Source organism: Scyliorhinus canicula, chromosome 3 (assembly GCF_902713615.1).
Source record: "Scyliorhinus canicula chromosome 3, sScyCan1.1, whole genome shotgun sequence".
NCBI classification, from domain to species: domain Eukaryota; kingdom Metazoa; phylum Chordata; class Chondrichthyes; order Carcharhiniformes; family Scyliorhinidae; genus Scyliorhinus; species Scyliorhinus canicula.
In genome coordinates this window covers 117549941-117575878 of record NC_052148.1, presented here as the reverse complement: position 1 = coordinate 117575878, position 25938 = coordinate 117549941, and the positions used below count along the sequence as shown (strand labels likewise).

The 25938-nt window shown below is 47.6% G+C and overlaps 1 protein-coding gene across 2 annotated transcripts in view; it reads right to left on the bottom strand.

Annotated features, from left to right (window-relative positions):
• The window catches only part of lonrf1l (LON peptidase N-terminal domain and ring finger 1, like), a 75446-nt gene that overhangs the window by 17433 nt on the left and 32075 nt on the right, over positions 1–25938 (bottom strand). For both annotated transcript variants that reach the window (XM_038791124.1, XM_038791125.1), the window contains exons 7-9: positions 22565–22679; positions 20307–20428; positions 10314–10472 (exon numbers count right to left, since the gene is read on the bottom strand). In XM_038791124.1, coding sequence (XP_038647052.1) covers positions 10314–10472; positions 20307–20428; positions 22565–22679 — 396 coding nt within the window. The remainder of the gene's footprint in view (positions 1–10313; positions 10473–20306; positions 20429–22564; positions 22680–25938) is intronic.

The following is a 25938-nucleotide window of genomic DNA, read 5'->3' as shown; positions in this document are numbered from 1 at the left end:
ATAAAGACCAGACCGGTGAGGAAGAAGCAGTGCTCCGAAAGCTAGTGTTTGAAACAAACCTGTTGGACTTTAACCTGGTGTTGCAAGACTTCTTACTATCTTTTTGTAACCTCCTTATGTCCCCTTCACAGCTTACTTTCCTACCTATCTGTGCCAGCAGTAACTTTAGCAATCATACATTCAGTCCCTTTATCCAAATCATTTATTTAAATTGTAAAGTTGGGGCTCCAGCACTGATCCCTGTGGCACACCATTCACCACATCGTGCCAACCGGAAAATGACCTGTTTATGCCTGTTTCCTGTTAGCTAGCTGATGTGCTATCTCTGCCAGTATGTTACTCCCTACAGCATGAGCTTTTATTTTACACCACAATAACCTTTGACAAGACACTTTATCAAATGTGTTCTGAAAATCTAAGTACAATATATCCACTGGTTTCCCTTTGTCCACAGCATGTGTTATTTCTTCAAAGAATTCCAATAAACTGCTTAAACATGATTTCCCTTTCTCAAAAACATGTTGATTTTGCCTGACAAAGTGCCTTTTTATAACATCTATAATAATCGCTTCCAGCATTGTCTCCAAACTGGCTTGCAGTTAAGTTTCTGGTTTATGACCCCCCCCCCCTTGAATAAAGTAGACTACCACGCATTTTTGTGTTTTTTTTAATATAAACTCTTATCTTATATTTCTATATGTCTCTGTAATGGCTATTAAATCACACTCATTCATCTCTATTTACAAGATTGGTTCATCTGTTTTGTTTCGAATGTGACGTGCAGTCAGATACAGAGACTAAGTTTAGTTCTTTCATTCTGTTTGTAACCTCTAGCCTTAACTGTTGATTTACTTAGATTTGTACACTCTGCCCTTTCCTGTCAAGTGTCACATTTTCCATAAGACCTTCCTCCCTTTCCTTGTCATTAGTCATTGATATACCACCATTTGATCTCTTGCCCCACTATTTAGTTTAAAACCCTCTTTACGTCCCTAGTTACTCTGGTTCAGGTGTAGACCGAGTCATTGGTACAACCCCCATTTTCCCCAATGCTGTTTACCAGGGCCCCGCAAACTGGAACCCATTTTTTCCCACGCCAGTCTTTGAGCCACGTATTCACTTCTCCAATTTATGTACCTGATGCCAATGTGCACATGGTTCAGGTAATAATTCAGAGTTTATAACCCGAGGTTCTTGATTTACTGCATTGTTTCTCATACTCCCTATGCAGAACCTATTTCGTAGTTCCACCTATATTGCTGGTACCTTACTATACTGTCTCAGACTACCATTACATTCATTTTTGCTTCCCCAGTTGAATGGTTTCCTGTACCACAGAGCCATGGGGTCAGAGTGCTCATCTGTCTTGCAGCTCCCAGTCACACCCAAACAAGCTGAGAACACCGTAAACCTACTGGACAACTGCTCTCTGGGTCCCCTTGCCTACCTCACTCAGTTACACCCTCCTATCCCGACCACTAACCAAATCAGAGACCATACCCCAAGTGATGTGACTGCCTCCTGGTACAAGGCAACCAGGTAACTTCCCCCCTCCCTAATGTGATGGAATCCTTCCACGGCAAGTTTCTCTCTCGTCCAGAGATTTTCTTAATTCTGGCACGGGGCAGACAACACAGCTTCTGGGTTTCTCATTCTTGACTGCAGAGTGTACCTATCTCTCAGTTTATGCTACATTCGTTTTCACTTCCCACTTCAATGGTTCCTGCACCTCAGTGGCTCAGACAGCCTGCTCTCACCCACATAGACTGCAATAACCTTAAACCTGTTGGACAACTGTGAGGGCTGAGGCACCTCCACAATCATCTTTTGGGTTCCTATAATTGGCTCACTTGTAGCCACAACACCTATCCCTGACACGGGAGTGAGTGCCTCATGGAATAAAGTGTCCGGGTAATTCCTCCCCAATACATGTGTCCAAAGCTCAGACTCCAGCTCGACTTTGAGCCTAGGTTTCTTTAGCTGCAGCCACTTTTTCCATAGATTTTACAGAGCAGAAGGAGGCCATTCGGCCCATCGAGTCTGCACTGGTTCTTGGAAAGAGCACCCTACCCAAGGTCAACACCTCCACCCCATCCCCATAACCCCATAACCCAGTAACCCCACCCAACACTAAGTGCAGATGTGATCGCCATGAGTCACACTGATGTTCACCAGGACCCTCCATGCTACAGCACACAGGTCCTGCCATCTTTTGTTGCGTTTCAATTGGTTAAGTCAGATTTCAAGTTTAGAAATATCAACTCATCTGTAGTTATATGAATTCATAGAATAGAATCCTTACAGTACAGAAGGAGACCATTTGGCCAATCGAGTCTGCACCGACCCTCCAAAAAAGCACCCCACCCAGGCCAACTCCCCTGCCCTAATCCCATAACCCAACCTAACCTTTGGATACTAAGGGGCAATTTAGCACTGACAATCCACCTAACCTGCACACTTTTGGACCGAGGGGAGCACCTGGAGGAAACCGTTGTTAAGTTCTCTGGTCCTCTCACCTATTTCTTACAGCATTGATATTTCTCTTATTGCTTCTGAATTTAATGAAAATATTGCTTGTTCCATTCTTCACAGAACATATGGGAGCTTGCGTTACTCTTAAGAGCAAATCAAGGGACTTCCGGTTGCGGCTATGCGGAGCTAAGCCGCACGTTCGGCAGCTCCCGCTATTTAGGGACTTTTGGGCCGTTTCAAGGGCCCCAAACGGAGCTGTTTCTACGCATCCCGGTGGGGGAAGGTGCCTGGAAGAACTTGCCCCACACTATATGGTGCTCACCCGGAGTGGGAAGAAGAAAAAGGCTGCAGTAACTCCCCCCAAAAAAGGGGGAAGAAAAACAAAATGGCGGCCGGCACTCCTGCTATTTAGGGACTTTTGGGCCGTTTTGAGGGCCCCAAACGGCGCTGTTTCTACGCATCCTGGTGGGGGAAGGTGCCTGGAAGAACTTGCCCCACATTATATGGTGAAAAAGACTGCAGTAACGCCCCCAAAAAAACGGGAGAAGAAAAACAAAATGGCAGCCGGCGCTCCCGCTATTTAAGGACTTTTGGGCCGTTTTGAGGGCCCCAAACGGTACTGTTGCTACGTATCCCGGTGAGGGAAGGTGCCTGGAAGAACTTGCCCCACATTATATGGTGAAAAAGACTGCAGTAACGCCCCCAAAAAAACGGGAGAAGAAAAACAAAATGGCAGCCGGCGCTCCCGCTATTTAAGGACTTTTGGGCCGTTTTGAGGGCCCCAAACGGTACTGTTGCTACGTATCCCGGTGAGGGAAGGTGCCTGGAAGAACTTGCCCCACACTATATGGTGAAAAAGGCTGCAGTAACTCCCCCCAGAAAACGGGGGAAGAAAAACAAAATGGCGGCCGGCGCAACACCCGAGGACTGGTGGAAGTGGGCGCAGGAGCAACAGGCCTCGCTCCTACGTTGTTTTGCTGAGCTGAAGGCTGAGCTGCTGGACTCCATGAATGCAACTACGACCAAGCTGCTTCGGACCCAGGCGGCACAGGAGGAGTCTATTCGGGAGTTGCAGCGGCAGGCCGTTGAAAGAGAGGAGGAGGCCGTGGTCCTCGTTGGGAAAGTGGAGTTGCACGAGGCACTTCATAAAAAGTGGCAGGACCGCTTAGAGGAGCTGGACGTTCGCACGAGGCGAAAGAATCTGAGGATCCTGGGCCTGGCGGAGGGGCTGGAGGGTCGGATCTCCCGGCGTATGTGACCACGATGTTGAGCTCGTTGATGGGAGCAGGGTCCTTCCATTTGCCCCTGGAGCTCGAGGGAGCGCACAGAGTGATGGCCAGGAGGCCCAAGGCAGGTGAGCCCCCGAGGGCGGTGCTGGTGCGGTTCCACCGATTCAGTGACCGGGAGTGTGTGCTGCGCTGGGCCAAGAAAGAGAGGAGCAGTAAATGGGAGAATTCGGTAGTGAGGATCTACAAGGACTGGAGTGCGGAGGTGGCTAAGCGGCGGGCCGGGTTCAACCGGAAGAAGGCGGAGCTTCATGCTAAGCAGGTCAGGTTTGGAATGCTGCAGCCTGCGCGCCTGTGGGTGACATACAAGGACCGGCACCATTACTTCGAGTCCCCGGAGGAGGTGTGGGCCTTTGTACAGGCGGAGAAGCTGGACTCGAACTAGGGCCTGGGGACATACTTTGGCCGGCGTTGTTTCCGCTGTGGCTGTTTTGTTCCAACTGTTTCAACTTCGACATGTGTTATGTATGCTGGTTTTCTGTTTGCTCTGGTTACGGGTGGGTTTGTTTGTTGGGCATGGTTGTGGGTTAGGTGGGGAGTATTGGGGGTTTGTGTTCTATATGTTCTCTTCTGTACGGGGCTGGGGATTGAGGGGAAACTGGATTTTGGGGAACTGCGCCAGAAGGGTGGGGTGTGGCAGTGTGAAAGCACGGGCTTTCCTCTGGTTTCCCACGCTGCGGGACGGGGGGTGGAGCTAGCGGTGGGGGCGGGGCCTCTACGGGTCTTTTTTCCCACGCTGCAGCAATGCCAAGGAGGTGTGGCAAGAGGGAGATGACCCCAAGCCGGGAGGGGATAGGTTTTGGCGGGAGCTGCCGGGGTCAGCAGAAGTCAGCTGACTCACGGAAGTACCATGGAGGGTGCGTCGCGGCTAGGAGGGGTCCTAGCCTTGGGGGGGGGGGGGGGGGGGGGGGGCAGGTATATCACTCAGGATTGGACGCAAAGAACCGGGGGGTGGCGATTCTAGTGGGGAAGAGGGTGGCGTTTGAGGCGGCTGAGGTGGTGTCGGACAAGGAGGGCAGATATATCATGGTGAGGGGTAGGCTGCAGGGAGAGAAGGTGGTGCTGGTGAACGTATATGCCCCGAATTGGGATGATGCTGGCTTCATGAGGCGATTGTTGGGCCGCATCCTGGACCTGGAGGCAGGGGGCCTGATCATGGGGGGAGATTTTAACACAGTGCTGGATCCCACACTGGACCGGTCCAGTTCAAGGACGGGTAGGAGACCGGCGGCGGCCAAAGTGCTGAGGGGATACATGGACCAGATGGGAGGGGTGGATCCCTGGAGGTTTGGGAGACCGGGAGCGCGGGAGTATTCCTTTTTCTCTCACGTCCATAGGGTTTATTCCCGGATAGATTTTTTTGTCCTGAGCAGGGGATTGATCCCGAGGGTCAGGATGCCGAGTATTCGGCCATAGCGATTTCGGACCATGCCCCGCACTGGGTTGATCTGGAGATGGGGGAGACGCGGGACCAGCGCCCGCTCTGGCGCCTGGATGTGGGGATGCTGGCGGAGGAAGAGGTGTGTAAGAGGGTTCGGAGAAGCATTGAGGGGTATCTGGATACCAATGATACGGGGGAGGTCCAGGTGGGGATGGTCTGGGAGGCTCTGAAAGCAGTGATCCGGGGGGAGCTGATCTCCATCCGGGCAAACAGGGAAAGGAGGGAGAGGAAGGAGTGGGAGAGACTGGTGGGAGAGCTTCTGGAGGTGGACAGGAGATATGCGGAGGCACCGGAGGAAGGGTTGCTGGGAGAACGGCGCAGGTTGCAGGCCAATTTTGACTTGTTGACCACCAGAAAGGCGGAGACACAGTGGAGGAGGGCGCAGGGCGCGGTATACGAGTATGGAGAGAAGGCGAGCAGGATATTGGCGCATCAGCTCCGTAGGCGAGATGCGGCTAGGGAAATTGGAGGAGTGAAGGATGGGGGTGGAAATGTAGTTCAGAAGGGGACAGAAGTAAACGGGGTCTTTAGGGACCTTTACGAGGGATTGTACAGGTCGGAACCTCCGAGGGGGAGAGAGGGGATGGAGAGTTTCATGAACAGGCTATGTTTCCCAAGGGCTCAAGAGAGGCTGGTAGAGGGGCTGGGGGCGCCGACAGAGTTGGAGTAGCTGGTCAGAGGGATCGGGCAAATGCAGTCAGGTAAGACCCCGGGGCCGGACGGGTTCCCGGCAGAATTTTACAAAAAATATGCGGACCTGGTGGGTCCCCTGCTGGTGCGAACTTTCAATGAGGCGTGGGAGGGGGGGGGGGGGGGGGGGGGGGCTTTGCCCCCGACGATGTCGCGGGCACTGATCTCTTTGATCCTAAAACGGGATAAGGACCCCTTGCAGTGCGGATCATATAGGCCTATCTCGCTCCTTAAAGTAGACGCTAAGTTGTTGGCGAAGATCCTGGCTACCAGGATAGAGGATTGTGTGCCAGAGGTAATTCATGAAGATCAGACAGGATTTGTCAAGGGGCGGCAGCTCAACACGAATGTGCGGAGACTGCTCAATGTCATCATGATGCCGGCAGTGGAGGGGGAGGCGGAGATAGTGGTGGCGCTGGACGCAGAGAAAGCGTTTGATAGAGTTGAGTGGGGGTACCTGTGGGAGGTGCTGGAGAGGTTTGGATTTGGGGAGGGCTTCATCAAATGGGTGAGGCTGCTTTACGCGGCGCCGATGGCGAGTATAGTCACAAATGGAAGGAGATCGGAGTATTTTAGGCTTTATCGTGGGACCAGGCAGGGGTGTCCCCTGTCCCCCTGCTCTTTGCACTGGCGATTGAACCGCTGGCCATGGCGTTGAGGGAGTCAGGGAAGTGGAGGGGTCTGGTGCGGGGTGGGGAGGAGCACCGGGTATCGCTGTATGCGGACGACCTGCTGTTATATGTGGTGGACCCAGAGGGGGGAATGCCGGGGGTGATGGAGCTGTTAGCGGAATTTGGGGGCTTCTCGGGCTATAAGCTGAACTTAGGAAAGAGAGAGGTATTTGTAGTGCACCCGGGAGATCAGGAGGAGGGAATTGGGAGGCTCCCCTTCAGGAGGGCAGTGAAGAGTTTCAGGTATCTGGGGGTGCAGGTGGCCAGGAGTTGGGGGGCTCTTCATAAGCTTAACTTCACCAGACTAGTGGAACAGATGGAGGAGGAATTTAAAAGGTGGGACATGGTGCCGCTATCGCTGGCAGGCAGAGTGCAATCCGTTAAAATGACGGTTCTCCCGAGGTTCTTGTTCCTCTTCCAGTGCTTGCCCATCTTTATCCCTAGGGCCTTTTTTAAAAAGGGTGACCAGCAGCATCATGGGATTTGTTTGGGCGCATGGCACCCCGAGGGTGAAGAGGGTCTTCTTGGAGCGGAGTAGAGATGGGGGGGGGGGGGGGGGGGGGGGGCTGGCGTTGCCCAACCTCTCTGGGTACTACTGGGCGGCCAACGTGTTGATGGTGCGTAAGTGGGTGATGGAGGGGGAGGGGGCAGCATGGAAACGGATGGAGAGAGCGTCCTGTGGGGATACAAGCCTGGGGGCCCTGGTAACGGCGCCGTGGCCGCTCCCTCCCACGAGGTATACCACGAGTCCGGTGGTGGCGGCTACCCTCAAGATTTGGGGGCAGTGGAGGCTACATAGGGGAGAAGTGGGGGGCTCGATGGAGGCTCCGTTAAGGGGGAACCTTAGGTTCGTCCCGGGGAACATGGATGGGGGATGGTATAGAGCGGGCATTAGACGGCTGAGGGACCTGTTTATCGACGCAAGGTTTGCGAGCCTGGGGGAGTTGGAGGAGAAATTTGGGCTCCCGCCGGGAAACATGTTTAGATATCTGCAGGTAAAGGCATTTGCTAGACGGCAGGTGGAGGGATTCCCTGCGCTCCCCGCGAGGGGGGTGAGTGACAGGGTGCTCTCGGGGGTCTGGGTCGGGGAGTGGAAGATATCCGATATCTACAAGCTTACGCAGGAGGTGGAAGAGGCGTCAGTAGAGGAGCTGAAAACGAAGTGGGAGGGGGAACTAGGGGAACAGATCGAAGACGGGACATGGGCTGATGCCCTGGAGAGGGTAAATTCTTCCTCCTCGTGTGCGCGGCTTAGCCTCATCCAATTCAAGGTGCTGCATAGGGCCCACATGACTGGGACGAGGATGAGTAGGTTCTTTGGGGGTAAAGATAGGTGTGTCAGGTGCTCGGGGAGTCCAGCGAACCATGCCCATATGTTCTGGGCATGCCCGGCATTGGAGGAGTTCTGGAAGGGGGTGGCAAGGACGGTGTCAAGGGTGGTGGGATCCAGGGTCAAGCCAGGATGGGGACTCGCGATCTTTGGGGTTGGGGTAGAGCCGGGAGTGCAGGAGGCGAAAGAGGCCGGTGTGCTGGCCTTTGCGTCCCTAGTAGCCCGGCGAAGGATTTTGTTACAGTGGAAGGACGCGAGGCCCCCAAGCGTGGAGACCTGGATCAATGACATGGCGGGCTTCATTAAGCTTGAGAAGGTTAAATTCGCCCTGAGAGGATCGGTGCAAGGGTTCTTTAAACGGTGGCAATATTTCCTCGACGGGGGGGGGGGGGGGGGGGGGGGGGGGGGGGGGGGTGGGGGGAGTGTGATACATGTGATGTTACGGTATGGGGGGGGAATTGTGGGTGTTATGGGGCTGTTAGTTGCATAATACTGCTTGTTGCTATACTTGTTGTTATATTTTTATATTTTCTGTAAAAAATTCCAATAAAAATTATTTTTAAAAAAAAGAGCAAATCAAGTCTGCAAGTTGAATATCACAGGCACAGGATTTTCTTTTACATAATATTTTATAAACTATGGTGTAATGGAGTCCTCTTTTGATCTGCTAATTCTGCAAGCCTGTTGAAATCTGGGTTTAAACTCTTTCTAAAATACTATTTGGACTAATGGATGATCACACGTTAGAACTTGATAGTGTTACAGAACTTCAAGCATATTTTGTGTTCATACCCATAGATCTATTTGCACATTTGGGTCTTAAGACTGCCATAAATTTGGTTAAACATTATATATTGATGATTTGGATGTGAACACCAAATGTATTATCTCCAAATTTGCAGATGATACAAAGTTGGGTGGGAGGGCGAGCTGTGAGGAGGATGCAGAGAGGCTTCAGTGGGATTTGGACAGGCTGAGTGAGTGGGCACATGCATGGCAGATGCAGTATAATGTGGATAAATGTGAGGTTATCCGCTTTGGTAGCAAATAGGCTACATCTGGAGCATTGCATGCAGTTTTGGTGTCCTTATCGGAGGAAGGATGTTCTTGTAATGGGGGGAGTGCAGCCAAGGTTTACCAGGCGCCTGGACAGTCATATGGGAGACTAAATTTTAGGATTATAATCATTGGAGTTTAGAAGAGTGAGAGGGGATCTCAGAAACTTACAACATTCTGTAACAGGATTAGACAGGATAGATTTAGAAAGAAGGTTCCTGATGGTTGGAGAGTCCAGAACTAGGTGTCATTATTTGAGGATAAGGGGTAAACCTTTTAAGACGGAGGTGAGGAGAAATTTCTTCACCCAGAGTGGTGAATCTGTGGAATTCGCTACCACAGAAAGTAGTTGAGGCCAAAATGTTGTATATTTTCAGGAAGGAATTTGATATAGTTCTAGGGGCTAAAGGGAATGTTCAGTGAAGCTGTATCCCGAAACCTGCAGCTCTCCCATGAGACTACTTCAATTCAGAGTGTGGTTACAGCAGTTTTTCCCCAAAACGCATCATGTTACACTTGTCGATGAAAAATTCCATTTGCCTCTTTTTAGCCCAATTCCACAGTAGATCAAATCCCGTTGCTCCTTTTTGTGGCCTTATACCAGATTAACTGTTCTCTAATTCTGGTATCATCTGCAATTCTGGACAGGCTGTGGGGTCAAGAGACTTTCTTTATCCAACAATGGAATAAATTGGCTATGTTCAGTAAAGGATGTTTTTGTACTGTCATGATGTTACAATATTGGGTGATATCCCCTGCTTAAGCACATTATTTTAGATATAACCCCACCCTGGAATGCAAGGTCATTTTCCTCAGCCCAATAACATCCAATTACTGTCATGAAAGTACTCAAGTCTATTTTTCAGAGCGGAAAGCTGTGGCAAAGCCAGATTCTTCTCCTGATTAAATCTTTTCCTTTTCCACATCTTTCAAACCTTTGCTCAGCGCAGATGCGAAGGGACTTTTTGTGCTGTAGACCTCTGACTCTACACAGTTCTTTAAAAAATCCAGTGCCATTCCACAGTGGTAGAGGCAGGAACCCACACAACATTTAGGTAGTATTTGGATGAGCACCTGAAATGCCATAGCATACAAGTCCATGGGCAAAGTGCTGGAAAATGGATGAGAGTAGAAAGGTGCTTGATGGCCACCGGGGATACAATGGCTGAAGGGACACTTTCCATGCTGTAAAAGCTCCAGGACTCCCGTGTGTAACATATTACATTAAACTTTGATTACATTATTGCCGGTATTTTTATTGCTCAAAGTGACTTATTTTGTGGTAATATAGCCCTGGTTTTGAGCCTGGCTAAAATGGTGAATTGCAAATAACTTTAAATACGAGTCATAATTGGTTTACAACATACCCATTATGTGAGTCACTGATGCACATTCCAAATCGCTTTGTTCCTGTCTCAATGCATCTACGAATCATAAGCCGATACCGTGGCTCAAAAACATGAAGAGGACAAGGCACAGTAGGATATGCCATAGTGCACACAAAAATTGGAACATTTTTGGTCAAACTGGAAAAGAAAAAGCAATAAAAGAATTTAATATTTCACAAACAGTTCTGAAGCTCTTTCAAATCCTTGGTTCAAAACCTACTTTCCCCAACAAATAATTTTGATTTTGCACCCCATTATATCAGATAACAAAATGGAAGCATAAAAATATAAACTTAGGCAAGTTAAGGATAATGTTAGATTTAAAAGAAGAGGTTATAGATTTTGTGAATATAGACAAGTCTGAGGATTGGGATAGTCTTAGAAACCAGCATAAGATGACCAAAAAATTGATTAAAAGGAAATAAATAGAATGAAAATAACGTAGCTGGAAATACCAAAACAGGTTGCAAGAGCTTTTAGGAGTGTATAAACAAAGAAAGTAGCTAAAAGCAGAGAAAAGAGAAACAAGGAAATGGGGAAACAAGGAAATGGCAGAGACGTTGAACAAATATTTTGTATCAGCTTTCAATACAGAAGATGGCATAGTGTCATAATGAGACTGCTGTCTCAGCGGCAGGAACCCGGGTTAGATTCCAACCTTGGGTGACTGCCTATTTGGAGTTTGCAAATTCTCCCAGAGTGTGTGGGGGTTCCGGTTTCATACCACAGTTCAAAGAGGTGCAGGTTAGGTGAATTGGACATGCTAAACTGCCCTTCGGTGTCCAAAGGTTATGTGGGGTGACAATGATAGCACCCTGGCTATGGTGCTCTTTCGGAGGGTCAGCGCAGGATCGATAGACAGAATGGCCTCCTGCACTATAGGAGTTCTATGTTCATTCGAAGTCCCATGAAAAATATTGCAGGGCTATTCATTTCCTACAAAGTAGAATCCAGTGAAGTGAATATCAGTTATCAGCACCCTGGTACACTTTCACGTTCTCTCATCGCAAAAGAAAATGGAGATTGAAACCATAATTGGCAAGTTATGACCCATTTGTCGGTGGGAAAGAAACACAGCTGGATTGCAGGAGGCCCCCGACTGAAAAGTGCTCAACCTGAAGATAATCAATTAACAATATGCATCATTTTGATCACATACATAGAGTATTGCTACTACACTATAAACATACTTATCCAAGTCACTGATAGTTTAAAGAAAAGAAAATATTCTTAATAAGACCATGAGTCATTGGAGCAGAATTGGGCCAATCGGCCCATCACGTTTGCTCCGCCATTCAAACATGACCGATATGTTTCTCATTCCCATTCTCCTGCCTTCGCCCCATATTAATCAAGAACCTATCCATCTCGGTCTTAAAGCCACTCAGTGACTTGGCCTTCACTGCCTTCTGCAACAAAGAGTTCCACAGATTCACCACCCTCTGGCGGAAGAAATTCCTCATCTCAGTTTTAAAGGATCGTCCCTTAGGAGACTGTGCCCTCAAGTTCTAGTTTTTCCTATTAGTGGAAACATCCTCTCCAAGGTTCACTTTATCTAGGCCTCTCACTAAGTTTCAATAAGATCTCGTCTCATCCTTCTAAACTTCAATGAGCACGGACCCAGAGTCCTCAACTGTCCCTCACATGACAAAGCTTTTCATTCCAGGGATCATTCTTATGAACCTCCTCTGGACCTTCTCCAAGGCCAGCACATCCTTCCTTAAATAAGAGCTCCAAAACTGTTCAATACTCCAAACGGTGCCTGACCAAAGCCTTGTTCAGCCTCAGATGTACATCCCTGCTCTTGAATTCTAGTCCTCTCGACAAGAATTCTAACATCGCATTTGCCTTCCTAACTGCCGACTGAACTGGCATGTTAACCTTAAAGAGAAGCTTGAATTAGGACTCAAGTCCTTTTGTTTCTGATTTCCTAATCCTTTTCCCATTTAGAAAATAGTCTATGCCTCCATTCTTCCTACCAAAGTACATAACCTCATGCGTTTCCACATTATATTCCATCTGCCACTTCTTTGCCTACTCTCCTAGCCTGTCCATGTCCTTCTGCAGCCGTCGGTTTCCTCAATACTACCGGTCCTTCTGCATATCTTTGTATCATCTGCAAAATTAGCAACAGTGCCCTCAGTTCCTTCTTCCAGGACGTTAATGTATATTGTGAAAAGTTGTGGTCCCAACACTGACACCCGAGGCACATCACTAGTCACTGGCTGCCATCCTGAAAGGCCCCTTTATCCTCACTCTGTCTTCTGCCAGTCAGCCAATCCTCTATCCATGCCAGTATCTTACCCTTAAACACCATGGGCTCTTAACTTATTTAACAGCCTCCTATCTGGCACCTTGTAAGAGGCCTTCTGGAAATCTAAATAGATCACATTCACTGGTTTTCCTTTTTCTAACTTCCTTGTTACCTCCTCAAAGAATTGATATCATATTTATATCATATACAAATATGGCATCCTGCGCATTGCAATGACTTAGCCCCCACCAAAAAACAGACTAAACAGAGCAGAACTAAAATCAGACTGAACAGCCATGTTAAATTTTTTAACACGGAATTGGAATAATTTAATTACACACGCTGAAGGAAGCACAGAGGAAGACAACAACTGGTCACTGAATGCAGCTCATCATGGAATGTGAGCGTGGGAATTTGATATGGGGAGAAGAGGTACTGTTCACTTAAGTAGCTCATAACTTTGAGTTGAAGAGCACAGAGAGCAATGAACCAGAGGAGCCAGAGGGTTCAAGTCTGTGGACTGACTGCATTGAGAAAAATTCTAAATGTGATGTCACAGGAAAGCAGGCGTGGGTGGTTGGTGAATATTTTGCTCATTTATCTTTCAAAACTTGGGTAATTTAATAATGAAATGAAAAAAATGAAAATCGCTTATCGTCACGAGTAGGCTTCAATGAAGTTGCTGTGAAAAGCCCCTAGTCGCCACATTCCGGCGCCTGTTCGGGGAGGCTGGTACGGGAATTGAACCGTGCTGCTGGCATGCTTGGTCTGCTTTAAAAGCCAACGATTTAGCCCAGTGTGCTAAACCAGCCCCATATTGCACAGCTTTAAGGTTTACTAGCTGTAGTAAAATTTCTTAGAATAATAGGGCTGATTTCCTGGTTCATAATAAATAGCCTATAAAGTTAAAAGGCGTGGCAGGTCAGCCGCATGGACTGCCCATCCTGTAACATGTGGAAAGTCACATGCTTCCTGTGGCCCAGATGACATGTGCAGGACATTTCATTAAATGCAGAAACTGGAGCTCCAGGTTTTGAATTCGAGCAATGGGAAGTTCACTGTAGTTCTTAGTCTCGCAGCTTTGCCACATGAATAGCATGTTTAGGGAGATGGTCACACCTCAGGTTGAGATGGTACAGGCAGAGGAGGAATGGGTGACTACCAGAGTCTAGGAGGATCAGTCCCCAAGATCACCTTGCTTACTAATCAATTTTGTGTTCTAGATACTGATAACGGTGATGGTTCGCCAGAGTGCAGTCAGAGTCCAGTCTGTAGCACCACAGATGCTTCAGTTGCACAGGAGAGAAAAGTGGAAGAGCAATGGTGGTGGGGGAGTTCAATAGTTATAGAGGAACAGAGGCGTTTGCGTGACATGACTGTGGGATGGTATATTAACTCCTTGGCGCCAGGATCAAGAATGTCACTGAGCGGTTACAGGATATTCTTTTGGGAAAGGGTGAACAGCCAGTGGTTATGGTCCATATTAATACGAATGACAGGTAGAAATAGGGATGCGAGGGCGGCACGGTGGTGCAGTAATTAGCAATGCTGCCTCACGGCGCCGAGGACCCCGGGTTCGATCCCGGCTCTGGGTCACTATCTGTGTGGAGTTGGCACATTCTCCCAGTGTCTGCGTGGGTCTCACCCCATCACCCAAAGATGTGCCGGGTAAGTGGATTGGCCACGTAAAATTGCCCCTTAATTGGAAAAAAAAATTGCGTACTTTAAATTTATAAAAGGAAAAAAAAATAGGAACATGGTCCTGAAAGCAAATGAGAGCTAGAAAGAGTTTAAAAGCAGTAGTCTCAGGATTACACCCTACTAGTGGGTACTGAAACTGGCAGATAGCGAAAATCAACCAAAGTCTGACTGGCAAGATGGTGTAGAAGGAAGGACTTCTGAGGCACTGGGACAGGTGGGACCTGCACAAGGCAAATTAGTTACAGCTTAGCAGGACCAGGACCAATCCTCATTGGGTGATGTGCATGTGTGCACGATGACTTACAAGTGTTGAAAGAGATGGCTGTAGAGATAATGGATGCATTGGCGGGCATCTTCCAAAATTATATACATTGCGGAATGGTTCTTGCAGGGCAAGAGCAACATCGATGGAATACAATGTGCAAAAAATATGGAAAAACAGCAGAGTAGTTCTTAAATGGTGAGAAATTGGGAAGTGCCAATGTCCAAAAGGACTAGCATGCGGGTGCAGTAAGCAATTTAGGAAGGCTAATGGTATATTGGCCTTTCTTGCAAAGAATAAGTAAAGATGTATTGCTGCAATTTTATACAGCTTTCTGTTACTACACCTGGAATATCACATTTTGGTCTCCTTTCCAAGGATGGACATACTTGCCATAGAGGGAGTACAATCACCAAGCCTATTCCTGGGATGGCAGGATTATTCTATGAAGAGAGATTGAGGAGACTGGGGATGTAATCTCTATAATTTAGAAGAATGAGAGGCTATCTCATTGAAATATACAGGGCTCAACAGGGTTTATTGCTTGAAGTATGTTTCCCTGGCTGAGCTTCCAGAACCAGGGCACAGACTTAGAATAAGAATTAGACCATAAAGGACCGAGAAGAGAAGGCATTTCTTCACTCAACAGGGTGGTAAATCTTGGAATTCTTTACCCAGAGAGCTGTGGAGGCAGTCATCAAGTAAATTCAAGACAAGAGATCGATATATTTTGAGATACTAAAGACATTAAGGGAAATAGGGAGTGCGATCAGATAAATCAGCCATGATCTAATTGAATGGCAGAGCATGCTCAAGGGGCAGAATGGCCTACTTTAGGTCCTATTTCCTATGGCGCTGTGATCCAGCGACATGGTTATCCCTCAGATAAGAGTGATAAATAACCAAAGACAAATAGTGCCAGAAGATGGCGCCGGTGCGAGGTGACTCTCTGCGAGCTCTCCCCAACAGATACATTTTTTACTTAACTTATACTCGTTCTAATCTGTTAAAATTTAATTCTAAGACTAACATTATAATTAACCTCTCTCTTATCTTTTCTTGCAGGCTTGAACATTCTCCGAGGCCCGTAGAGACCTTTTGACCGGACCCGACCTGACCTCCACGACCTGGAAGTGGATCGGGCCCAAACAGCAAATGAAGCCCTGACCTCGATTTTGAGCCGACCAGGACCTCGGAGCTCCCAACCTGGCCTAACAACCGACGCCAGCCCCCAGATCGCCCGGCCCAGTCCCCGGAGCTCCTGACCCCACCCCTGATAACGAGACCCGGCCCAACTCGATCCCGAGACACCCGCCCAGCAACCCGACCTACCTGGAGATGGAAGAAAGAAAAATGCACGTGGAGGCCCGACCGGGCCTACTTCAAGACCTGACCCCAGGAGTGCCCAGGGAGGAAACAGACCATGGGATTCAGCCCAACCTGTCTGAGGAAGCCCTTGCCCATGACCCAGGACCCCCGAAATGGCGGAGACCCCACGCGAGGACCTGAACGCGCTGCAAGGTATTCCTGTGCCCGCAGAACACCAGGACCCATCTGGATCGCAAACATACACACTAGCAACCCCTCTACCTCAACCAGCGCCCTGGTCCCTGCCAGCCCCCTTGACTCTGCCAGACGCAACCACCTACCTTCTACAAGGTCAGACTTCTCCCATCGGATCCTGGGACCATCCAGTCGCAGCCGCCGACCGAGGAAGCGAGGGAAACGCGGCGGTCTGCAGGTTAGACTGAAGCAACGTGGTTTCAAGACCCCTCTCCCCAGCATACTCCTGGCAAACGTTCAAGCAATCGAAAACAAGCTGGATGAACTTAACGCTAGACTTACCTCTCAGAAGGAAGTAAGAGACTGCTGTGTGCTCTGTTTCAGAGACATGGCGAACCCCCGCCTCACCAGATTGTGCCATACAACCTGAAGGCTTCTCAATTCACCAGGCGGACCATTCCGCATCATCAAGCAAAGCAAAGGGTGGAGGGGTGTGCCTCATCAACTCCTTCTGGTGCTTGGATGTGGCGACCTTCTGCTCCCCGGACCTGGAACACCTGACCGTGAAATGCCACCCACACTATCTTCCACGTGAGTTCACTTCAACCATTATCACAGCGGTCTACATCCCACCCCAGGCAGAAGTGAGGAAGGCGCTGGACGATCTGTACACAGTTATAAACAACTACGAAACAGAACACCCGGAGGCCTTGCTCATCGTGGCTGGAGACTTCAACAAGGCCAACCTCAAGAGTGTACTGCCAAAATTCCACCAGCAGATCTCCTGTCCCACCAGGGGCGACAACACTCTTGACCACTGCTACTCAAAAATCAAGGGCGCCTACTGTTCCATCCCCCGACCGCACTTTGGAAAATCAGACTATAAGATGGTTCTCCTTCTCCCGGCATACAAGCAGAAACTCAAGCTGGAAAATCCAGCTAAGAAGGTCGTGCAGTGCTGGTCTGAAGAAACAGAAGAGCTCTTACGTGGCTGCTTAGAGACAGTGGATTGGTCCATATTAAGAACTCAGCGACCGACGTAAATGATTATGCCACCATAGTCACATACTTCATCAGCAAATGTGTGGATGACTGCATGCCAAAGAAAGCAGTACGTACGTTCCCCAAACGGAAACCATGGCTCGATCGCGAGACTGACTCCCTACTGACTGGGGCAGCAGGGTAGCATGGTGGTTAGCATAAATGCTTCACAGCTCCAGGTTCGATTCCCGGCTGGGTCACTGTCTGTGTGGAGTCTGCACGTCCTCCCCCTGTGTGCGTGGGTTTCCTCCGGGTGCTCCGGTTTCCTCCCACAGTCCAAAGATGTGTGGGTTAGGTGGATTGGCCATGCTAAATTGCCCGTAGTGTCCTAATAAAAGGTTACGGGGGGGGGGGGGGGGGGGGGGGGGGTTGTTGGGTTACGGGTATAGGGTGGATACGTGGGTTTGAGTAGGGTGATCATGGCTCGGCACAACACTGAGGGCCGAAGGGCCTGTTCTGTGCTGTACTGTTCTATGTTCTATGAAGGACAGATCTGAGGCGTTCACGTCAGACGACCCTGACCTATACAAGAAATCCAGGTATGATCTCCGCAAAAGCCATCCGAGATGCCAAGAGAGAATATCAAACCAAGCTAAAGTCATAGACAGACTCTCGGCGGTTGTGGCAAGGACTAAACAACATAACGGGCTACGAAGCGAAGCCAAGCAGTATCTCTGGCAGCAGCGCACCCCTCCCAGAAGAACTCAATGCATTCTATGCTCGGTTCGAGCAGGTAACCAACAATCCGCTGTTGATCCAGCAGCCCATAACTCACCCATACCCAGCACTGCAGCTTCCGAAGTCAGATCGGCCTTCCTGAAAGTGAACCCTCTGAAGGCGACGGGTCTGGACGGGATCCCTGGAGCCTGCGAGGACCAGCTGGCAGAGGTGTTCGCGGACATCTTTACCTGTACCTATTCCACTTAGAGGTTCCCACCTGCGTCAAGACGGTCACCATCATACCGGTGCCAAAGAAGAACCAGGCAACGTGCCTCAATGACTACCGTCCGGTGGCCCTGACTTCAATCGTAATGAAGTGCTTTGAGAGGTTGATCATGAAGCGCATCACCTCCATACTCCCAGAATGCCTTGATCCACCGCAATTCACATAACGTCGCAACCGGTCCACAGCAGACGCCATTTCCCTGGCCCTACACTCATCCCTAGAGAATCTCGACAAGGACTCCTACATCTGACTCCTATTTATTGACTACACCTCCACCTTCAACACCATAATCCCAGCCAAGCTCATATCAAAGCTCCAAAACCTAAGATTTGGCTCTCCACTCTGCAACTGGATCGATAGAGAACCTAGTGGAGTGGTGCAGTGACAACAATCTCTCCCTCAATGTCAGCAAAACTGAAGAGCTGGTCATTGACTTCAGGAAGCAAAGTACTGTACACACCTCTATCAGCATCAATGGGGCCGAGGTGGAGATGGTTAGCAGTTTCAAATTCCTAGGGGTGCACATCTCCAAAATTCTGTCCTGGTCCACCCATGTCAACACTACCACCAAGAAAGCACAACAGGGCCTATACTTCCTCAGGAAACTAAAGAAATTTGGCATGTCCACATTAACTCTTACCAGCTTTTACAGATAGAAAACACCATAGGAAGCATCCTATCTGGCTGCATCACAGCCTGGTATGGCCCAGGACCGTAAGAGACTTCAGAGAGTCATGAACACCGCCCAGTCCATCACATGAACCCATCTCCCATCCATTGACTCCATCTACACCTCCCACTGCCTGGGGAAAGTGGGCAGCATAATCAAAGATCCATCCCACCCAGCTTACTCACTCTTCCAACTTCTTCCATCAGGCAGGAGATACAGAAGTCTGAGAACACGCACGAACAGACTCAAAAACAGTTTCTTCCCCGCTGTTACCAGATTGCTAAATGACCCTCTTATGGACTGACCTCATTAACACTACACCCTGTATACTTCATCCGATGCCGGTGCTTATGTAGTTACATTGTATACCTTGTGTTGCCCTATTATGTAGTTTCTTTTATTCCCTTTTCTTCCAATGTACTTAATGATCTGTTGAGCTGCTTGCAGAAAAATACTTTTCACTGTACCTCAGTACACGTGACAATAAACAAATCCAATCCAACTTTGGCTCAGAGGTGGCACTGTTACGCCTGTGAGAAAATTGTTGGATTAAGTCCCACTCTAGGGTCTCGAGCACAAAATTTAGACAGATATCCAGTGAGAACAGAGTGCTGCTTTCACACTTCTGGCAGAATAACAACAGAGATTGCCTGTATCCTGGTCAATATTTATCCTTCAACAGCACTAAAAATATTAACTGGTAATTATCGCAGTGCTGTTTGTGGGACCCTGCTGCTGCATTTCCGACTGTCAACAGTGGCTATACTTGGTATTGCATTGCCTGTGAAACACTTTGGGATGGTGTGACATTAAATAATAATAATAATCTTTAGTCTCACAAGTAGGCTTACATTAACACCGTAATGAAGTCACTGTGAAAATCTCATGCACTCTGTAAATACAAGCTTCTTCTTTCAAATTCATTCATGGGCAAACTTTATACAGGTTTCTGCATAAAACTATCAATATAACAATTTCAAATATCAAATTTAACATTATACATATGAAATACCAACACAAGCTTATCAGAATCTTACAACATAAAACCCAGCCACCAGCCCATTTTCCACCACACAAGTCACCTAGTGTGATTCCACTCCTGCTTGCATCTTTAAGAATTATCTAAATCACCTTTTGGCAAATTTTGTAGCACATTTTAAGCAATTCACGAGTAAAGGATTTTCTAGCCTCCCCCACTCATTTGGGACCATAAACTTAAATGCAAGAATTAATGTACAATTTGCAGCACAGTTAATTCCTTTAAGGCACAATATCACAGAATAATGGATCCACCAATGGCCAGGCACAAAATCGCCACAGAAAAAAGCCATGGCCAACAAGAGTTAAAGAGTATTTGTTTTTCTCTAGTACAGCCCATTGTGAATATTAAAAATCTCCCATAATAACAACACTAATATCAATGGCCCCTTCTAATTTCTCTACATTTAAAAAAAATACAGATTGGCAGTGCAGACTATACTCAGTAATAATAATCTCTTGCCATTCCTTAGCTGAATCAAAAAGGAATTCTATCTGGATTACTTTCTTAAAATCTCATCTTTAGCAGTACAAGATATTTTAGATTAATAGCTTACTTTGAAAGTTCTGCGGTTTCTTCGCTGTGAACACTTTGCCTTTCACGCAGTTCTTCAGAAAGGTACCTTGCAATCATTTCTTCCAATAAGTAGGTGACAGCATATTTCCTATTCTCAAGGTACTAAAGAGAAAGATACTTTTAAGTCACCTGCCTTATTTTATGCAATAAATTGCTATCATTAAGGGAGGGGTGTCAGGAACCCAAGTGAATACACAGGATTTAATTCAACCCCAGCTGTTAATTTTAACACAGCTACACTACAAATATTTGACTGGGGGTGGACATGGTGGGGGGCACAGGAAACGTTGGGCAAGTAATCAAATAAGTTTTGTATTGTAGAAGATAGACAATCTAATCATTTGCTATTTAAAAATACATTTCAATTTGTATGTTATTGGACAAGTAGTCCAGAGGCTTGGACTAATGCCTGGAGACATCCATGGCAGCTCGATTAATTTAAATTCAATTAATACATCTGTAATAGTCTCATTAATATATAAAATTATTAATAATTAATTAATAAAACTTATCAGACTGCAGTAAAAACCGATCTGGTCCACAAATGACCTTCAGGGGAAGAAATATGTTCGGCCTACATGGATTCCAGATCCACCAAAATATGGTTGACTTTTACCTGTTCTCTGAAATAGCCAAGCAAGTCACTCTTTTGCATCAAATTGTTACACAATAGCACCATGGGTGTACCTACATCACATAGCCTACAACAGTTCAGGAATATAGCTTACTATCATCGCCTTCTCAAGAGCAATAGGGATGGATAAGGAATGCTGGCCTTACCAGTGACATTCACATCCTATGATTAACTTAAAAACCTCTTTCCATTTAATGAGGCTCCTAGGATTCTGGTCAGCCTTGTTGATTTTATTTCACCAATGGAAGGAGGGAACACCAAGTGGCAGAGGAAGCCACTGAACTACTACTCAAAACTCTCCACAAATAAATATTAGCAGTTTTGCTGATTAATCAGAATGCGTGTGCAATGTCTCCAATACATAGGTAGCAGGATTCCAGTGTATCCAAAAGGTAAAACGGAATGCAGTAGACATTATATCCATGGATAGTAACTGTCCTGCATCCAGTTGTAAGGAGTCGTCCCTTGGACTGGTACATTTTACAGAAGAAACACAATGCAAGTTCTTATCAAGTGCTCTGGGGCTGTTATAGTGATGCCAATATAATTTCAAGTTGCTAATCTGCAAGGACTTCTTGAAAGCAATCCTTGTTGTTAATTGCTCATTAGTTTGCTCAGAGAACTACCTGCAGTAAACAGTTGGGTTGATGACAGTGGAAAGCAACCAGCTTTTTATCAGCCCAGAGAAGATGACAAGGCTTTTAAAAGGAGATCCAGAGAGGTAGTGGTGCTGTCACTGGACTAGTAATCCAGAGACCCATGGTAATACCCTGGGTGAAAATAACACCATGACAGATTGTGAAATTTGAATTCAATAAAACGAATCTGACCATGAAACCATTGTTGACTGTTGTAAAAACCCATGTAGTTCACTAAATGCCCTTGAGGGAAGGAAATTTGCCATCTTACCTGGTCTGGCCCACATGTGATTCTTATGGAATTGACAGTTAAATGCCCTCTGAAAATGGTCTAGCAAACCATTCAGCAATTAGGGATGGGCAATAAATGTTGGCCCAGCCAGCAACAGCCACATCCCCTGAATGATACAAAAAAATCCCATGTGAAATAAGTTTGAGCATATTCAAATCAACAGGTTACGAGCTCACAGCCCAAAACTGCCAATAGGGGGGGGCACACAAAAACTGATGCAATAAGGGTTGCTCTTCAATTGTTGAGAGGAAGATTCAATCCACATCTGACAATTAGACCTGACCCTAGGAGTGCTCGATTCTATCAGGACATGTTCCATCCTACATGAGAGTCTGTCTACTTGAAAAGAAATACTAAAAAGAAAGTTACGGTGCAGACTAGATCCATCAAACTATTGGATTCAGAGTGTGAGCTGCCAAATAACTTAATGGAGAATGTAAAGATGACATTTGTGGACTACCAGACAAATCTTAAAATGGCAGCCTTCTCCGGTTATTAAAGATTGTCAGATGGATACATCAAGCTACTGAAAATTAATTGCAGGGCCTGTAATATTCATCAAGCATTGCAGGTTATATTGTACACATTTAAATTTCTAATGGAATTTCTCTGTTTGTGTCAAATGATGACCATTATAAAACCTTAAGATATAATCAGCATGGTCTGCAACCTACTTCTTTAAGACTGTCTTTACACAGTGGACATAGTGGATTGTGATCCAAACTTCGTTCCAAACATGCTTTACAGAAAGTATGGCCACAAGGTGTAGTAATGGGTTCCAAAAACAATCTGCAAGTGTCCAAATTCAGAAAATTACTTTTAGTACCATAAATATATGACATAGGTAGCTGCAATATGACAAAACACTAACCACTGCAGGTATTTACTGAAAGCTCAATATATAAAAGGTTCATTTTTGCAAAATGAATAGCTCCATAATAATCGCTTTTTGTCACAAGTAGGCTTCAATGAAGTTACTGTGAAAAGCCCGTAGTCGCCACATTCTGGCACCTGTTCGGGGAGACTGATACGGGAATTGAACCCGCGCTGCTGACATTGTCTGCATTACAAGCCAGCTGTTTAGCCCACTGTGCTAAACCAGCCCCTATGAACAGGACAAGATAAAATGAATAAATAAAAAGATCTTAGGACGGGTACAGGGAATGACAGATTAAAGAGAACAAAAAGGTGCTTCAAAAATTGAAGTTATGATTGCGTTTTGTGCATGCGAATGCAAACAGCATTTAAAACAAAACTTTTATGGTGGAATATAACTTACACAGCTCAATTGTAGAAAGAACTCAAAAAGCAACTAAAGGATTCCAACACAGCAGCAGAACACAAGGATGCATTGAACAAAGAACAAAGAAAAATTACAGCACAGGAACAGGCCCTTCGGCCCTCCAAACCTGCACCGATCCAGATCCTCTATCTAAAACTTTTTTTTTATAAATGTTTTTTTATTGAGTTTTCATATTTTATATATGACAAATTACAAGTTATTAGAGAGAGAGAGAAAAAAAAAGGAAAACACAAAAATTTAACATGAATATTTACAGGTAAGCACCTTCATAACAATAATTGTGGCCGCCCCCTTTAGCCAGCATACATATTTTACATTCCCCAATATGGCCGAGGCACATGTTTATAGGCATTTATTTATAGTTTGGTTTTGGGCCTTGGCTTGCCATCAAACCCCCATACCGAGCCCGTAGCCCCCCACCCCCCGGCTACCTTCCCCCGATTGCCGTCCATTTTCCCCTGGTTCTTGGCCACCCGACTATTCTTCCTCATGTACGTTGGCCACAAACAGGTCCCGGAACAGTTGCATGAATGGCTCCCACGTTCTGTGGAAGCCGTCGTCTGACCTTCGGATGGCGAATTTGATTTTCTCCATTTGGAGAGATTCCGAGAGGTCGGACAGCCAGTCTGCAGCTCTGGGTGGTGCTGCTGACTGCCAGCCAAACAGGATTCTACGGCGGGCAATCAGGGAGGCAAAGGCAAGGGCGTCCGCCCTCCTCCCCGGGAATAGATCTGGCTGGTCTGAAACCCCGAAGACCGCCACTATCGGGCATGGCTCCACACCCACCCCCACCACTTTGGACATAGCCTCGAAGAAGGCTGTCCAGTACTCCACAAGTCTGGGGCAAGACCAGAACATGTGGGCGTGGTTGGCCGGGCCTCTTTGGCACCGCTCACATTTGTCCTCCACCTCCGGGAAGAACCTACTCATACGGTTTCTCGTTAAGTGGGCTCTATGTACCACTTTTAGTTGCGTCAGGCTGAGCCTTGCGCACGTGGAGGTGGAGTTGACCCTATGCAGTGCTTCGCTCCAGAGTCCCCACCCTATCTCCATCCCCAGGTCGTCCTCCCATTTCCTTCTTGTTGCGTCCAGTACAGTGTCGTCCCTATCTACCAGTCGGTCATACATGTCACTACAGTTCCCTTTCTCTAGGATACTTGTGTCCAGTAGGTCTTCCAGTAGTGTCTGTCGTGGCGGTTGTGGGTACGTCCTTGTCTCCTTTCGTAGGAAGTTTTTGAGCTGCAGGTACCGTAGCTCGTTCCCCCCAGCTAGCTGAAATTTCTCTGTCAGTTCGTCCAGTGTTGCGATCCTGTCGTCCGTGTATAGGTCCCTGACTGTCAGTGTCCCCCTGTCCTGCCTCCACCTTTTGAAGGTGGCGTCAGTCAGTGCTGGTTTGAACCTATGGTTGTTGCAGATGGGAGCCTTGTCCGACATTTTGTACAGGCCAAATTGCTGCCGCAGTTGGTTCCAGGATTGGAGGGTGGCTGTCACCACTGGGCTGGTGGAGTGTTTTTTGGGTGGGGATGGGAGTGCTGCCGTGGCGAGGGCCCGGAGGGAGGTTCCCATGCAGGAGGCCTCCTCCGCACGCACCCACTCGGCTTCTGGCTCCTGGATCCATCCCCTTACTCGCTCGGCTGTTGCCGCCCAGTGGTAGAATTGTAGATTCAGGAGGGCTAGCCCCCCCCTGGATTTTGTTTTTTGTATGACTTTCTTTGGGATCCTAGCATTTTTACCCCCCCATACGAACGCCATGATATGTTTGTCCAGCGCTTTGAAAAAGGCCTTGGGGATGTAGATCGGAATGGATCTAAACAGGAAAAGGAACCTGGGCAGTATTTTCATTTTGATCGTCTGGACTCTCCCCGCGAGGGAGAGCGGGAGTGTGTTCCATCTTTGCAGGTCCTTTTTAACTTCCTCCGTCAGGCTGGTGAGGTTCCATTTGTGGATCCCTTTCCAGTCATGGGCTATTTGGATCCCCAGGTAGCGGAATTTATTTCGGGCTTGTTTGAACGGCAGCCCCTTTAGTGCTGCCCCCCCCCCCTTGCGGGTGTACTGGGAAGATCTCACTTTTGCTCATGTTGAGTTTGTAGCCCGAGAAGGCTCCAAACTCTTTCAGGAGCGCTATGATTCCGTCCATGCTGCTTTGTGGGTCCGAGATATAGAGGAGCAGATCATCCGCATAGAGTGAGACTCTGTGCTCTCTACCTCCCCTTCGGATCCCCCTCCAATTTTTTGCTGCCCTGAGCGCGATTGCTAGCGGTTCAATTGCTAGTGCGAACAGCAGCGGGGACAGTGGGCATCCTTGTCTAGTGCCCCTGTGCAGCTGGAAGTATTGGGAGTTGGTATTGTTGGTCCGTACACTCGCCATGGGAGCGTTGTATAGGAGCTTTACCCAAGCGGTGAACCCTGTTCCAAGCCCGAACCGCTCCAGTACCTCTATGAGGTATTTCCATTCGACTCTGTCGAAGGCCTTTTCTGCGTCCAGGGAGACGATCACCTCGTGTTCTCTCCCCGGAGGGGGTCATTATCACGTTCAGCAGGCGCCTGATGTTCGCGGTAAGCTGTCTACCTTTGACGAAGCCCGTCTGGTCCTCTGTGACCACCTCAGGTACACAGTCTTCTAGCCTTTTGGCTAGGATTTTGGCCAGTATTTTGGCGTCTGCGTTCAGCAGAGATATGGGTCTGTATGACCCACATTCCGTTGGGTCTTTGTCTTTCTTAGGTATCAGCGAGATTGAGGCCTGT